This window comes from Aythya ferina, assembly GCF_964211825.1.
Source record: "Aythya ferina genome assembly, chromosome: 4".
NCBI classification, from domain to species: Eukaryota; Metazoa; Chordata; class Aves; order Anseriformes; family Anatidae; genus Aythya; species Aythya ferina.
This window is the reverse complement of record NC_140300.1, coordinates 34,712,880-34,727,551: the sequence shown is the minus strand read 5'-3', so window position 1 is coordinate 34,727,551 and position 14,672 is coordinate 34,712,880. Positions and strand designations below refer to the sequence as shown.

General features: G+C 42.5%; 1 protein-coding gene across 3 annotated transcripts in view; it reads left to right on the top strand.

Annotated features, from left to right (window-relative positions):
* The window catches only part of ANKRD50 (ankyrin repeat domain containing 50), a 63,111-nt gene that overhangs the window by 11,809 nt on the left and 36,630 nt on the right, over positions 1 to 14,672 (top strand). Inside the window, exons 2-4 of one of the 3 annotated variants that reach the window (XM_084517542.1) lie at positions 1,170 to 1,252; positions 4,880 to 4,982; positions 10,310 to 11,599. In XM_084517542.1, the coding sequence (XP_084373668.1) occupies positions 11,121 to 11,599 (479 nt within the window). In that variant the 5' untranslated portion in view covers positions 1,170 to 1,252; positions 4,880 to 4,982; positions 10,310 to 11,120. Of the gene's footprint in view, positions 1 to 1,169; positions 1,253 to 4,879; positions 5,648 to 9,626; positions 9,664 to 10,309; positions 11,600 to 14,672 lie in introns of those variants that run through there. The other 2 variants (XM_084517541.1, XM_084517543.1) reach the window with 2 other exon arrangements.

Sequence of the window (14,672 nt, the reverse complement as noted above, 5' to 3'; positions counted from 1 at the left end):
AATGTGTCATAACCAGCACAAAGGTACTGGACTCCTCTTGCTAAGACTCAATAGAGCCTGCAAAATAAAGGCAATTTGTCTTTTGCCCCTTGTTAGTTATGACTATAACAAAATAGGCTTTATGCTTTCTCCGTTTTTTTCTGTTTACCTGCAGGTTCAGGGTCACAGGAACCCAGCTACAAGAGGTGAATAGGCCAGACTGTATTCTGCTTAGTTTAATGACACTTTCAACATAGACCAGTGTTATTTTTCAGAACTGCATCTTCAAATTAATGTGTTTTTTCTTTTAATCAACTATTTGTTTCTATTATCTTTGGTTTTTAGTCTTTTTTTTTTCCCGACTAGACCCGCTTTTGAGAGAAAGCTAAAACAAGACAAACCTTGCTTCACATCCAAATACCCTTTAATCTTTTTGGACAGAATTTCATGGTCATAAACCAGATCCTCATCTCTCCTGAAGTTTCAATTTCTGTGCCCGCTCCCTAAGAGCGTTAACAGGGTTTTATGAAGATGAGGCACTCATGGAAACAACCTGAACTGAACCTTTTGGGCTGTAAAGATGTGGTCTGGATTTTGACTTCAGTTTGCATTTCTACAGTGTGCTAATGCAATGGAGAAAAGGCCGGCTATTTGGTAAGGTGTTGAATAGTAGGAGATCATAGAAAATATTCAGTAATGTCCTCGCACTCTTTGCTGGCGAAGAGCTACCACAGGGCCACGGTCGTGTCTGTTTGCCATGTTCCTAGTGCACTATGCTGGGCAAAACAAAGGTCGCAGGCCTACCTACTGGACAGAATAGTTGCTGCTCTGCAATCCTTGTGGAGGCAAGATAGTACTCTTCATTTAGGAGAACGTTTTGCCACTTAATGTAAAAGGGTATTTGTGGAAGCTGTTGGGGTGGTTAGCTTCTCTGATTTTGCAGTAGCTTACTGCACACTTTACAGGTGAAGAGAAGAATATTCTTAGCACTGCTTCTGCCTCTTCTGTTTCATGCTGTAGTGTTTTCTGTAGCTATGTCTGCATCTTAACTGATAGTATCTACATGTCTGCAGGCATTTTCCTTTGTAGAACAATTATTTGTGAATTTGTGCAGAAATATTTAATAACCATATTTAGTATCTGCCCTGAATCAATTTTTAACTTCAATTTAACTTCAGCTTTCTGTTCAGTTTTAGGTACCTGATGAATTTCTCCTGACTTACCTTCAGCTTGTAAAGTTATAAGTAAACCATGCAACTTCTGTGTTTGGCAGGTAAAATTTAGCCCATAAAACACTGTTTTTTTTGTCGTGGTGGGAAAAAGAAAGCGGAAAAGTTATGTCAAAGCAACTAAACCTTCTCTTCCAATATGCATATAAAGTTCTGAATGGTTGCATAAGAAAACAATTTGATTTTTTTTTTACTTTTTATTCCTTTTATAGATTAATTATTTAGGATTTTTAAAGTACATTAAAATGGAAGGTGGAAAATAGTTTCTTATTTAGGGAAAGTGAATAAAATTATGGTTATCAAAGGAGATGCATGATCAGACTAAAACTCATTTCCACACTAAATACAAAAGCTTCTTTCAATCAACATTAATTTATCTTTCTCGTTTTATTTTCAAAGTCTAAAAGCATACTTCTAGGAACATATTTTAGCTTCCCCTTCTGGATCCAAAAATCTGTAATTAATCTAAGCAAACTTATCCAAAACATGCTTTAAAAATTCATAATCTTACTATATATTTTCTGTGCTCAGAAGTCTTTTAGAAAAGGACTAATCAAGTGATTTCATAGATGCAGCAAAACAGCTCCAATATCTCTTGTATCTTTAGCCCTGTTGATTACAATTTGTCATGAACAACTTCATTCACTGAGTGTCTATAACACTGTAGTGGCCTGGATGAAATTTTTCTTAGAATTATGCTGATTATAATCATTTATCATATTAATCATATTACAGCATATTAATGTTGTAAGCATAAACATAATTCTACAAGCAGCGGGTATAACTTTTCAAAAAAGACTTCAGTGCAGCTATGGATGCTGCAGCACTGTTTTACCACCTTCCCTCCTGATCCTGGGAACACTGAGCTGTTGTATGTGCTTTGGTACTTGAGTCTGCTTATAAGGAAAAGGTTTTTAAGGTTGCCTTATGCAATTATGTCCAACTTTATTCCTTAACATTCCATATTTTCCAGAATGCTGGTAAGCTCAGCTTCCAGAGTTACAGATAAACTTCTATTTGATAGAGCTAGTTGTAGCCATTGAAACAAATCGCAGAATTATCCATCCCACGTCAGATGGAGCTGGCTGATCCCCATTCAGGCAAAGTTTAAAAGGACAGGCGAAATCCTGTAATTTTCTCACTCAGGAGAAAAATGAGGATCTGTGGAGCACGAACGAATTTGAAAGAATAGCAGAAGTGCTTAGGGTTTAATACAGCAAGTCCAGCAGCGAGTGCTTAGTGACCTGGGAGATTTTGTCAAATGGGCAGTTTGCCTCCACAAGGATTGCAGAACAGCATATAAAATGCATGAATTCACAAATACCAAGAAATGATCTCGCAACAGGGTAAACTACATTGAGAGAAATGAGTTAGATTGACTATAGAGTGTATCAGCATGACTTCTCACACAGTGAGCACAGGGCAGAGGTTTGCAATAGCCAATATAGCAAGAAGTATTTTGGTTACTTATTGCTTATGGTTTAGTCTGCATAGCTCACACTGATTCAATGTCACTTCAGCCAAACTTAGCCAGTTAGAGGAACACTACCTTGCAGTACAAAATATTTTGGTAAATCTTGCTTTAGGTTGCAGTTTGGCCAGGCACAGCAGGCATAAAAGGGGAGATAGGAAAGATTTACTATCCTATTGCACTGACAGGAAAACAGAAGCGGATAAGGTTACACGAGTTGCTCAAGATCACAGAGCGGGTCAGGGCAAGTGTTCAGACACTGAAGAAAGCAGTGAGATTACATGAGGAACATATAGTAAGAGCATAAACTACACACAAATTCCCAATGCTTAAAGCTTATTTCCCACATAAATACTTAAATTTTACTAAGTTCATATGAAATCTTGCTTCAGCATAAATTCTTCTGTTACTGTAATAATTCTGATTCTTCATTTACATATTTCTTATCCTTAGACATCTGGTTATCTTTTTTCATGCATAGTCTAAATTTTTTTTTGATGAATATATTTCTGGTCCAACTCACATCAGGTCACTTTCTTGATTTAGTTTTATGGCTTACTGCTCATGGATTTTTCTTTTTGTTCCATAGACACTTTCACACCATCATGTAAGACATTTAAATTCATTGCAGCTCCTCATGTATTTTCATGCAGCAGAACTAGTTATCTACTGCAGCACCTGTTTTCCAGAATATTATACTTAATTATTAATTTTGACTGACCTTGTGCTGTCAACTTATTAAATGGGATGGTAATGTTACATCAGAATTCACATTGCACAAATATTGGGTTACATGCTACTCTATAGTAGGAGGAAGCTGGAGTATGTTCCTACCCCTGTGCACACTACAGCTGAGGTCAGAATGGCACAGGCAGGGCAGACACAGAGCACTACATTAAACTACATTAACATGCATTTCTTAGACTCAAAGTCACAGTTCTGGAGTATTTTTGTTAGCTGCCTAAAAATTGTAATGTATTGTCCGGACAACCAGCCAAACCCAAGCCCAGTAAGGATCAGAGGTTGAATATCAATAATTATACAGAAGATTCATTTCTTCCTATGGCTGTGTATGAGCATATTTGGATATTAAAAAGATGCTGTAGCAACATAGAAAGCTGTTGGGGTTTTGCCAAAGAGGCATAAAAGTGTCTCCCAGCACATCAGTTAAGTTTAGTGTGCAATCCCCATGCCTAATTTGGGAGGATGGTGCTCTCATGTCAAGAGAGGAAGAGAAAGGCTACTCCAGAAGCATTTCAGAGCCTTTAAACTGGGTTTCCATTATGAACAGCCATCTGGAGGAGCTTTTTTTTTTCCACAGTGTAGCACTGATGAGCGATTGCACTAGTAGGATGATTGTATAGTGTAGTTATAACTGAGATACTAAAGATAAAAGACATTTAGATGTAGAGCTTAGTGATATGGTTTAGTGGAGGACTTGTTAGTGTTAGGTCAGAGGTTGGACTGGGTGATCTTGGAGGTCTCTTCCAACCTAGATGATTCTGTGATACCCAGAGTACTAGCTATTTGTAAAATTATACCTGCAATGCTGCTGCTGTACCTTGCTGTATGGTCTTGGCAGCATTGGCAGCACAGCAGTTTGAGCTTGTCTTGGCGCTGTTCTTGAGCTATGAAGCGACCCCCACCATCACTGGGGTATTCTGTGCATGCATGTACTTTCACAAGGGTTACATGTATGCAAGCTTCCTTCTCTCCTTTTTTGATGGCTACAGAACAGGTCCTGCCTTTTAAAGGGAGCGTGGATCCTGACCTGTCTGCATCAAATCTAAATTGCCTTTCAAAGTACAGCAGCTCTATAATAACCTAGAAACTAATGATGCCAGCCTGGAAGTGGGAACAATTTCCTTTTCAGAAGGAATAAGAATACATCTCTTTCCTCTCCCATTCAAGTGTTTGAAACTCTGCATTATTGTGTCCAGGATCTTTTGTTTAATTTCACTTCAGCTCGATCATTCTTGCATCCTTTGTTCACAGAGATCCTGTTTGAAAAGATGGGATAGATAGTACTCCTACTCAAATTACTGGGTAATGAGGAAGGCTTGAGGAAGGAAATGAAAGGAACTAATGTACTTCTTAGCTATATTCTTACATAAAATAACACTATTACCTTTATCTGTTGAAAACTGCAGTGATCAGGGAAAGTCCCTCATAATTCAATCTATAATGCTATTTTTTCTAGTTATCTTCTTTAAAGAGGCAAGAAGGAGGATCCAGGGAACTATGTGATCAACTTCATCACAATTCGAGGACATCGTGAAGCACTCAGATTTCATTTCCAAGTAGTAAGTAGGCTATTTGTGCTTTACCAGCACAACTGATATTATGACTGGCTCTGCGGATGATCAGGAAATGGTGACTGCAATGTCAAAGGCTTTTGACGTCCCCTGCAGCATTCTCATGAAGGAACTGAGGAAGCATGGACTGGAGGAACAGGCTGTTTGGAGAGTTGAAAACAAGCCTATCCCACTTGGTTGATGACTGGCATCATCCATTTGGCAGCCAGTGACTAGCAAGGGGCTCCAAGCTTGATAGCGAGGGCTGATGATTTCCAGCATATGCATTGTTAGCCTGGGTAATAATGATGCAGGGCACACCACTAGTGAGCCTGTGGATATCCCTGTAGTATGTGGGAGGAGTAGTTGGCATGGCAAATAGCAGAGCTTCAATCCACAGGGACCTTGCTGAAGTTCAAAACCAGAACAGCAACAGCCTCAGAGTTCAATAAGGAGACATGCAGATCTCTGTGTGGGAGAGACAGAATAACCCCAGGCACCTCTGCAGGCTGAGAAGCCACCAGTGGAGCAGCAGCCCTGCCGTAGGGGACCTACAGACATGACAGTGGGTGTCAGGTTGAACACAAGCCTCCCACACACAGGGCTTCCAGGCTGTTCTGTGGAGAAATTTTATGATACTGTGAGGCCTAAGATGAAAGAACCTCTCACTCCAGGTAGGTTTTGAACTGGGACCTAAACATCAGCATTATAGAAATTACGCACTCATGTCTTTGCCTAAGCATTTCATGTGATAAGGCTTCCACTATTTGCTTGGGAAATTATAACATGTTTCTTATGTTAATTTTCTCACATTACATTAAGTCAGCTCTATCTTTATTTACCATCAACTTCACTAATTTTACCTGTCAGAGAAATAAAGTAGCTGAATTAATACATAATTATGCATGAAAACCAGTAAGTTAAAGTCAGAAAAGTAGTTGAAATGACTGCTGCGTGTTTAAGTCGACAATGGTGCCTCGGGCCCACCCATAAAAAAACATTTATTTTTGGATGTGAATGGCTGTCTACCGAAAGCTTTACCAGAGACTTTACTAGATTCTCCAGGATTTGCAGCCCTGCAGAGCTGGCACCAGCCTGAACGGGATGTGTGCGCACCCGGACTGTGGGACCAGTAATGGGTGTGAGTCATGCATGAACCAGAAAGCAGACAAACCAACAGTGCTGCTCCAAACCATGTACAAAACAAAAGTTTTAACATGCATATGGTTACTCAGATTCCGATGACTTCAAATATCAGCCTTGTCCTATGTTTGTCATCACAACTGATCATGTTCCTTTGCCTATCAGGGTTGACTACGTTATCTTAAAACAAACTTTCGTATCTAAATAGCATTGTACTGTTAACTGTTAAAATAACTGAAAAGCACATCATCAGTCCTTTCTAACATTCTGAAGAAAGATGCTGCAAGTCATTTAGAAAGTGTCACAGCTTTGTTTAATCCACCCCTTAGACCTTCCAATGTTGGCATACACTCCATAAAGAAAGAACTTAATCTTTTTACTAACAGTTTCTTTTCATGTTCTTAGTGTTAACTAGTATTTGATAAGTATAAAATCACGCCTAAAACTGCAAGACAGAAACCTCATGTTGTATTTTAAGACTAGGTCCTGAAATGAAGCTCAGTTTAAGCAGCAAGGTTATTACAGCCTCAGACCACTGAAGCTTCAAGAAGAGAAAGTATTTTTTCAGATGGGAAATTTTGATATGTTTCATCTTCTTTATGTCTGTTTTAGGTCTTATCTGTCAGTCTTGGAGTCTGCAAGGTTGCACCCAATTATATCATGGTTGGTTTGCTATCTATGTCAAGTTGAGTTATACAAAACCACAAAATAAGGTTTGGTTCTTATCCTGAGACTGTCTCATTAACTACAGCATTGCAAAATTGTATCAGTAATATCTGACTCTTAGCTATAATAATTCACCAGGATGATGTCATGTAGGCTGTCACGTTATAAATAGAAGGTACTATGCAAATAGGCTTGATAACAAAATGCCCTCCTTGCTTTTGAAGGTTGACTTTAGGGTCTTACTCTTTTGTGTACAGATGAAAGCTCTCAGCCTAAGGAGCTGTGCCGCCTACTTCATGGCAATCTCATTTTTTTAACCCTTCCAACAAATTTGATCTTTTTCTTTTTTTTTTTCTTATTATCACCCCAAGTATCTATATGCTTTTGCTTCCTAACAGTAAATCAGGGGTCAACGCAAGGCCACAATGAACCTTCACCTTTAGTTCAGACATGCATCCTTCTGGAAATAAGTGTGCAGGACATTGTATCTTGCAATATTTTGTCCTCTTCTGAAAGAAAAACTAAAAATCCTCCTACTGATTAGGGTGCAATTACATTCTAGGCCTGCTGCATTTCTTTCCTACTTTTATTCCCTCCTTTCTGCCTCTTTCTCTATGCCACTCCCGCAGCTAATTTATATTCATATTAGTTGTATAACTGGTATTCTGAAGGGAAGTTTTTGCTCAAATGCACTACATGTTATTTTTGTGCGGACAGTTATTGTGAGTTCCGTCCCATGCTAAAATCAAATTACCGTCATCTGTTCAGTTGTAGAATATATACATTAGCATGGAAAGATTAGTGTTTTACAGTCATTATCTATAATGCAATCTTGATTACATTTAAATATCTCATTTTAGCAAACCATGCTATTATTCTTCCTGCTGTGCTATGTTCATGTCAGATGTTGTGGAATCTGATGACAACTTTTCATGTAAATTGGGTCTTCCTTTGTGTCCTGGTTGTCAGGAAAGTGGGAACTCCATTTTCCCCTGGCTTTCACCATTGTTCAAATTATTATTTTTTTTCCTGGAACACCTAGCAGTCTAATATTTGTGTTGCCTAAGATCTGGCTCTTAGGATGCTGAATCTGCAATTATTTCTTGCTTTTGTTTGTTTTGAGTTTTGCTTTTTTTTTTTTTTTTTTTTCCCTGTTACTGTCAACCTCTTTTGTCTCTAGCCAACTTAACTGACCAGAACTGCAATTTAATCACTCAGAATGTTATCTATTGCTATTCTTTCCTTGTTAAAAGAAAAACAAGGGGGGGAATTTTGCAGTTCAAAGTCTCTTGGAACTCATATTAGCATCAGTTTTCTGAGTCGTAGCCTCTACACTGTTTCACACTGGAAATTAGGCACTGCTAGGAAAGAAAAAAGCTTAGAGAAGGCTATTTGCCTAAAGTTTTTTTTTTGTTTGTTTATGTTTTTTTTTTTTAAAGACTTTTTGACTTCTGATTCTCTTTCTGTTTCTCCCCCACTCCCAATTGCTTTGCAAATTTGTAATTCACTGCTTCCAAAGGTTCTTCAAACTTGTTCTACTGGTTTTCAGGAGTAGGCAGACTTGTTTTTCTAAGCTCTTCAGTATGCCAAATGAATTTAATTTTTCATTTTGTTCCTACAAAGAATCCTGGGACGCTCCTTGAAGGGCAGTTCATGAGTGCATGGCATCACATGGACACAGTGTGGGCTCCACAACACTTTAATTACCCCGTGTATGAAACCATACAGAGCTGTGCTAACACGAAGGCTCTTTTCAGTAACCATGAAGACGTTGATCAAAAAGTTAAGGGGAAAGTGCTGTATTGTAAATAATGCAGTCAGCTCCAGGAGGTCACGTTTTAATGAACATCTTTTCCTCCCTTGCCCTCGGGCAGCCAAGATGGAGGGGAGCTCCCTTTTTTTGCTGGGGTGTGGGCCTGAGGAAGGTCACTGGAAAGACCTTATGGTGGCTTCATCCCTGCTAAAACCACTGGAGATGTGGGCCTTGAGGGGTCTGTGAGCTGAGGGAGCATTTCTTACATTGAAGAGTGTATGAGGTGGGAATGGGCCAGCAACATGGGCCTCAGGCTAAGCACAGGGTGCTGCCAAGCCCATCTGGGAGAAAATGGGGGCTGCGCTTGGGTGAAGGACAACAAACTGCTTGCTACTGCACGCGTTTTGGGAGGCTGTGTGCTGAAACCCTGCCTGAAATGAGCCACTTCAGGGCAAAATGAGAAAAGGCAGTGGAGTGGCAGAAGTAAAATAAGAATAAAAGCGGTTAGGTCTACGCTTGGTTAAAAAAAAATGAAAAAAGCCGGTCTTGCATCAAAGAGACGGCTGAGGGGACGCCAAGCGAAGTGTCCCTCGCGTGATCCGACCCCCATTGTTCTCGCCCCTCGCCGTTTTTGCACTTGAAACGTTTCATCGCCTGTATTTATTTTCCGCCCCCCGCCGCTCCCCTCAGGGCGCCAGGCCCCGGCGGCAGGAGCCGCGCTGCCGCCCCCTGCAGGGCCGCGCGGGCAGGGTCCCGCCGCCGGGAGGGGGGAACGGGGGACGGGACACACGGACACGTCCCTCCCGGGAGGAGGGGGCGGGCGGTGCAGCGTCCCCGCCGCCGTGTCCCTCCGCCCAGCACTACTTCTCCGCCGGCCGGCGGGCAGGGGGCGGGCTGCGGGGCGGGCCGCGGGGCGGTGCCTGGCGGCGGGGGTGAAGGAGGCGCCGCGGAGCGCGCACGGGCGGGCTGAGGCGGCCGCGGAGCGGGGCTGGCCGCGGCCCTGGCACGGCGGCGCCCGGGGGGCGGGAGCCCGGCGGCCCGGAGGAAGAGGAGGGGCGCGCTGGGGGCGCCGGCGGAGGTGAGCGGGAGGCAGCGGGGACCCCCCCTCGCCTCCGGCACAGCCCGGAGGTTGTAGGGCGGGGGGTGACAGCGGGGAAATGGGGGGGGGCTTTGTGCGGGGTTTGGGGGCGCGGGGCACGGGCGCGGGGGGCTCCCGGCTGCGCTGCTCGGCTCGGGGCGTGCCTGGGGTGGTGCCCCCGGGGCTGGGGGGGACGGGGCGGTGGGGAGGGAGCGGGCAGAGCCCCGGGGTGGAGGTGAGGGAGAGCCCCGGCCCCCGGGTGTGCCCCGTGTCCCGCTGCCGGCGAGCACGGAACAAAGACGGGTGTGAGGCGAGGCGAGGAGCCGTGGGCAGCGCTGGCGTGTGGAGGAGCCCCCCCCACGCACAGCCCGAGCCGGGGCCAGCTGCAGGGGGGTCGGGCACGGGGAGGGCTGGGCTGGGTGGCGAAACCGGGCTGGGGGGGACCCGCCAGAGAGAAAGGGGTGCGCTCGGCGGGGCTCCCGGGATCCGGGAGGCTGCTGTCATATCTATTGTTTCTGAGGTTGAGATCCTACGTGGCTAGTCGCACCCTTCAACGATGCTCTTTAAAAGAGCTTTTTTTGGATTAATTTAATAGGAGGAGTAATAGCTATTGATTTTACTCTTTGTTGTCTGCTTTGCGATTGACCGAATTACGGCTTGCACGTAGGGTTAAAAGTGCTGTCTCCTTTATTTCAGGGCTCTAGGGGATGATGTTGTCTCTCCTGACATCTTGCGATTGAGATACCTGAGAACAGGTTCAGTAAGAATCCCGGTTCCCGACGGAGACGCTTACGAATGAACGTGCTGAAATAAGAAGTTGTAAATGCGCTTCTTTTCCTGTCATCTGTACCGCATAAGAAACCATAATCCGAAGCACTTCTCAGACACTTGCCCAGATGTACGAAGTCTGCCTGCAAAGTTCTCTGTCCAAACTGACCGTTTCTCAGTAAATAGCACATATCCGCGTGTTTGGGATGTGTACATAGTACTCTGAAGAAAAATCACTTTCTTTATAAAATTCCCAGAAGGAACGCTTTATTATGGACAGCTTTTTCTGGATTTACATCCAGAGAGATTAATGCCTAGAGTTGAAAGGCACTTAGTGTATACTGAAAAGCTGGCTTTGCCTCAGTTTTTCCAGATGTATTGTCTCCCCCGTACACTGGGAACATACACAACTGCATAAACTACAGATGTAGTCATGGAGCTGTGTGGACTTTTGAGCCATAGGAGAAGTATTGTTGAGCGCTGGTATCAGACGCTGCTTCATGATGTCAGCTGAACTGTGATTGTGTTATGCTAATCATAATAAAGCACCCAAATGGAGTGACACCCTTTCCAGGAAGAGGCTGTTTAGTTTCACGAGGAAGGTTAACTGATTACCTTAACCTCTGTCAAGTTCTGTGCAGAAGACCTTTCTGTGCAAGATGAACGCGTTTCTCCTTGTGCTAAGGTGTTGAAGGTGTACTGCTGCTTATGACAAATCCAAGAGAAGAAGCTTTATAAAATGGCTCAAACCAGCTTGCTGCAGGGAAAGCAGTTTTACTGTAGGGAGTGGGTTTTCCACAAGCTTCAGCACTGCCTCCAGGAGAAAGCTAACTGCAGCAGTAGTGCTGCCAACAAACCATCTCTTGTAGCAAATTCTGGGAATAATACCGGTGTTGTCTCTGGGAAAGGAGCTGCCTGGGGTGTATTGTTGGTAGGAGGGCCTGGTAGCGGGAAGACAGCCCTCTGTACTGAGTTACTGTGGCCAAGCTCACCTGCAAACCTGCAAAGAGGCTTACATCGTCAAGCTCTAGCCTTCCATTTCTGCAGGGCCCAAGATTCTGACACGCTCTGTGTTGGAGGGTTCATTAGAGGTTTAGTTGCACAAATCTGCAGCAGTGGACTGATCCAGGGATATGAGGACAAACTAAGAGATCCTGCCATTCAAAGTCTCTTACAACCGGGGGAATGTGAGAGGAACCCTGCTGAAGCATTTAAAAGGTAAAAACAAACAAGAAAACCCTACCCAAAGTAAAACCCAAATAAAAAGCAGTACTGTTTTCTATTTAGGTTTTGCTTCCAAAGAGTCTACGATATAGATGGTTTGTCTCTTGGCTTGTTATCTCTATGAATTACTCTCAGAGCTTTCACGCCCACTGTGGAAAAAAATGAAGTTTGTCCTTATAGCTGACATAAATAAATGTTTTCTTTTTAAACAAAATTTACTATTAATAGTGAATTTATTTACATTTGTATAATGATATCCTCAGTTGTAACTGGGGTTTTGGAAAGACTTTGAAGTAATTGCCTTAAGAGTGGATGACAGCTTGGATACAGGTAGGATGAAGTCAGTGGCCTTCGTGTGCCATAAAGGTCTTCACAGTTGTCTTCACAGACCTGAAACAGACCTTTCAGGACCCTCTGTAAAGCTTCCAGTACTGTCCTCTGACAAAGAGGAAACTGGACTAATGGATCTCTGGGTCTGATCCAGCACACCAGTTTTATCTTTGTCTAAAAATATGCAGTAGGAAAATGTCCATTAACTCCTGGTGTTACTTCTCACAATGTGGATGGATTTGCCAAGACTTTATCACTACTTACACAAAAATAAAAGTATTGAGTCGATCAGAAACTCATCAAGAGGGTCCATCCTGCCCCTTAGAAGGTTTGTCAGCTAAAATGAAGCAAAATACATACTATGTAGTGCTCCCTAACAAACCAGAGTCTTTTCAGTATGTCATTGAGAGTTGCATTTCTCTGAGGGTACTAGTGATGGTGTATATAAGCATGTGTATCTGTAGATTCCTTAAAAGAGCCTGCCATCTTGAGCGTGGTATTCACAAGCATGTGTCTTATCAGTAGCTTATTCCTTTGGGTCACTATGAAGGAAAATTCAGAAAGGACAAGGATTGTCTCTAGCAATAGAGCTTCTACTGGTTTTGCTGGTGGTGTGAAACTTTCCTGGGTTGTTAGTTAAACTGACCTTCTTTACTGCTGCAAAGTGACTTAACTTTCTGTGGTGCTTAAGGTTTTACTGGATGATGTTCATCGTATAAAAAAGAAATCCAGTCTCCTTTTATATTTTTCCTGTCTACTAAGGCTGGGTAAACAAACACTGAGGTTGAACTGTAGCACTTGATCATACTGTCATGGTTTGGAAAAGAACCTTCCAGTTCAGGTGGCTGTGATATCCTTGTCTGGTAAATAAACAGGATGCGGGTCCACATTGTTTCCAGTGTAGTGTCTTAAAAGCAAAACAAGTAGACCAAAGTGAGACTATTTCTGGATTTTTTTGTTTGTTGCTAAGTGAAGATGCAACTTCTAACAGCTATTAAGGCCCTCATTTCAGAAGTGTTAAGCCCTCTCAATCTCTAATGACTAAAAATGGGGTGAAATTAGGTGTCTATAAACAGAATAGCAGACTCTCTGTCTAGCTTTAGGCAGTCTTTTAAAATCATGGAAGTGGATTAATCTGGTGAATAAGAGCCTGTTTACATTTAAAAGTCTATTACAAAGAAATCTTACTAATTTAGAGCAAATTCTGTCTAAGAGCCTCAATCTTGCCTCTGCTCTAAACACGACTGCCTTGCTCTGAAGAACAGGAGTTAAGAAATGTCTTTAGACAAAAATGCAGTATAGAAATATAAAAGATAATTGCAAGTCCGACCTTTTTAGATAAGACTGCTTTATGAATGCAGGGTTTAATGACAAGCTGCTTTAGTATTTAGGTGTTTATATGGGATTCTTGGGTTTGTACTGGAGAAATTAGATGACAACGTTGGGTACCATTATCTCCTTTCTAAAATTTTGGGGCAGTGATTGTGAACTCTTACTGTTAGGCTAAAAATACTTGCAATGTAGTACATCAGCTTTGATCAAGGATTTCTCTTTATTTATTTATGGCCCTTCCTGTACTCCAGTGTTCCTCACCTGCCCTGATCCCCTGCTCTCCAAAGCGGCTGTGGTAGCTGGTGTTTATCTTCCTATTTCAGATTTAAGGGAGATGAGGTGTTAGAGACGAGATGCTTTCCTGGCAATTGAAGTTTTCAGCGCTGTGGCAAGGGACCAGGAGGTGGCTGTTGACAGCAGCACCGCCAGCTTGTTCTGCTGCAGCTGCTGTCCACAGACATGAGGATCTTGGTGACACCACCTCGCCCTCAAATGCCTTGATTGCTTTTTAATGGAGCTTTTGTTAATATATAAAGCAGGGAAAAAATGCTTACTAAAGCTCTAAGTGAGAATTTTTCATGATTCCAAAGACCTGTCAGGGAGCATTCTAGCCTGGTGTGGTTGTATAGGCTTCCTGTTAAATTTAAGTTGTTGCAATGGGAAATGAGTTTTAGGAAGAATTAAGTCAGCTGATTGCCTTTCACACTGTGCAAAGGCCCTGAAACAGTATAAAACCCCCATCTCAATGCTCCATTGATTTTTACCTTATTTTAATTTTCTTTATTCAGCAGAAGATGGGACAGACCTTTCTTGAAAGGCGCTGTTGGTTTTTTTCCTTTGCTTTGCACGGCTGCTCCAGGCCCTGCTACACATTCATGGCCTAAAATGGAAAGCCTTGGCGTTAGAAGAGCTGAACAAGTTTACACTGTTCTGGTCTTTGTGTTAATTGTCCTAGAAATAGTGAGAAAGAAGAACTTTACAGTGCCTTGTAAAGTGTCAGTTTATTCAACGTAACATGCATTGGTCAAAAGAGTGAATCTTTTCAGGAAGAATATTTTAAACAAGTTTTCAGCAACCTTTGCAGTCATAGTGGTACATGTGCAAGTGATTACCTAGAGAGTTAGGACTTTTCTCTTCCTATTTGAATGTCTTCTCTTAAAATTTTCTCACCTATTTATAACCTTGAATTGCCCTAAAAATTCTTTCAGGGTCAGATCTTGCAGAATTGTGGACCTGGAAGGTGTGCTACATACAAGTGTATTTAGCATTTCTGGCTGCCGACAGCTGAGTGAAAGAAGTGCTGTTATGGCACTGCTTCTGAGCCACTTCTCTTCTCCAGCCATGCTGTTCTGGAGCAGAAAGCAGTCTTAAATGAAAGGCAGAGCAATGAAGCCTCACATTCAAA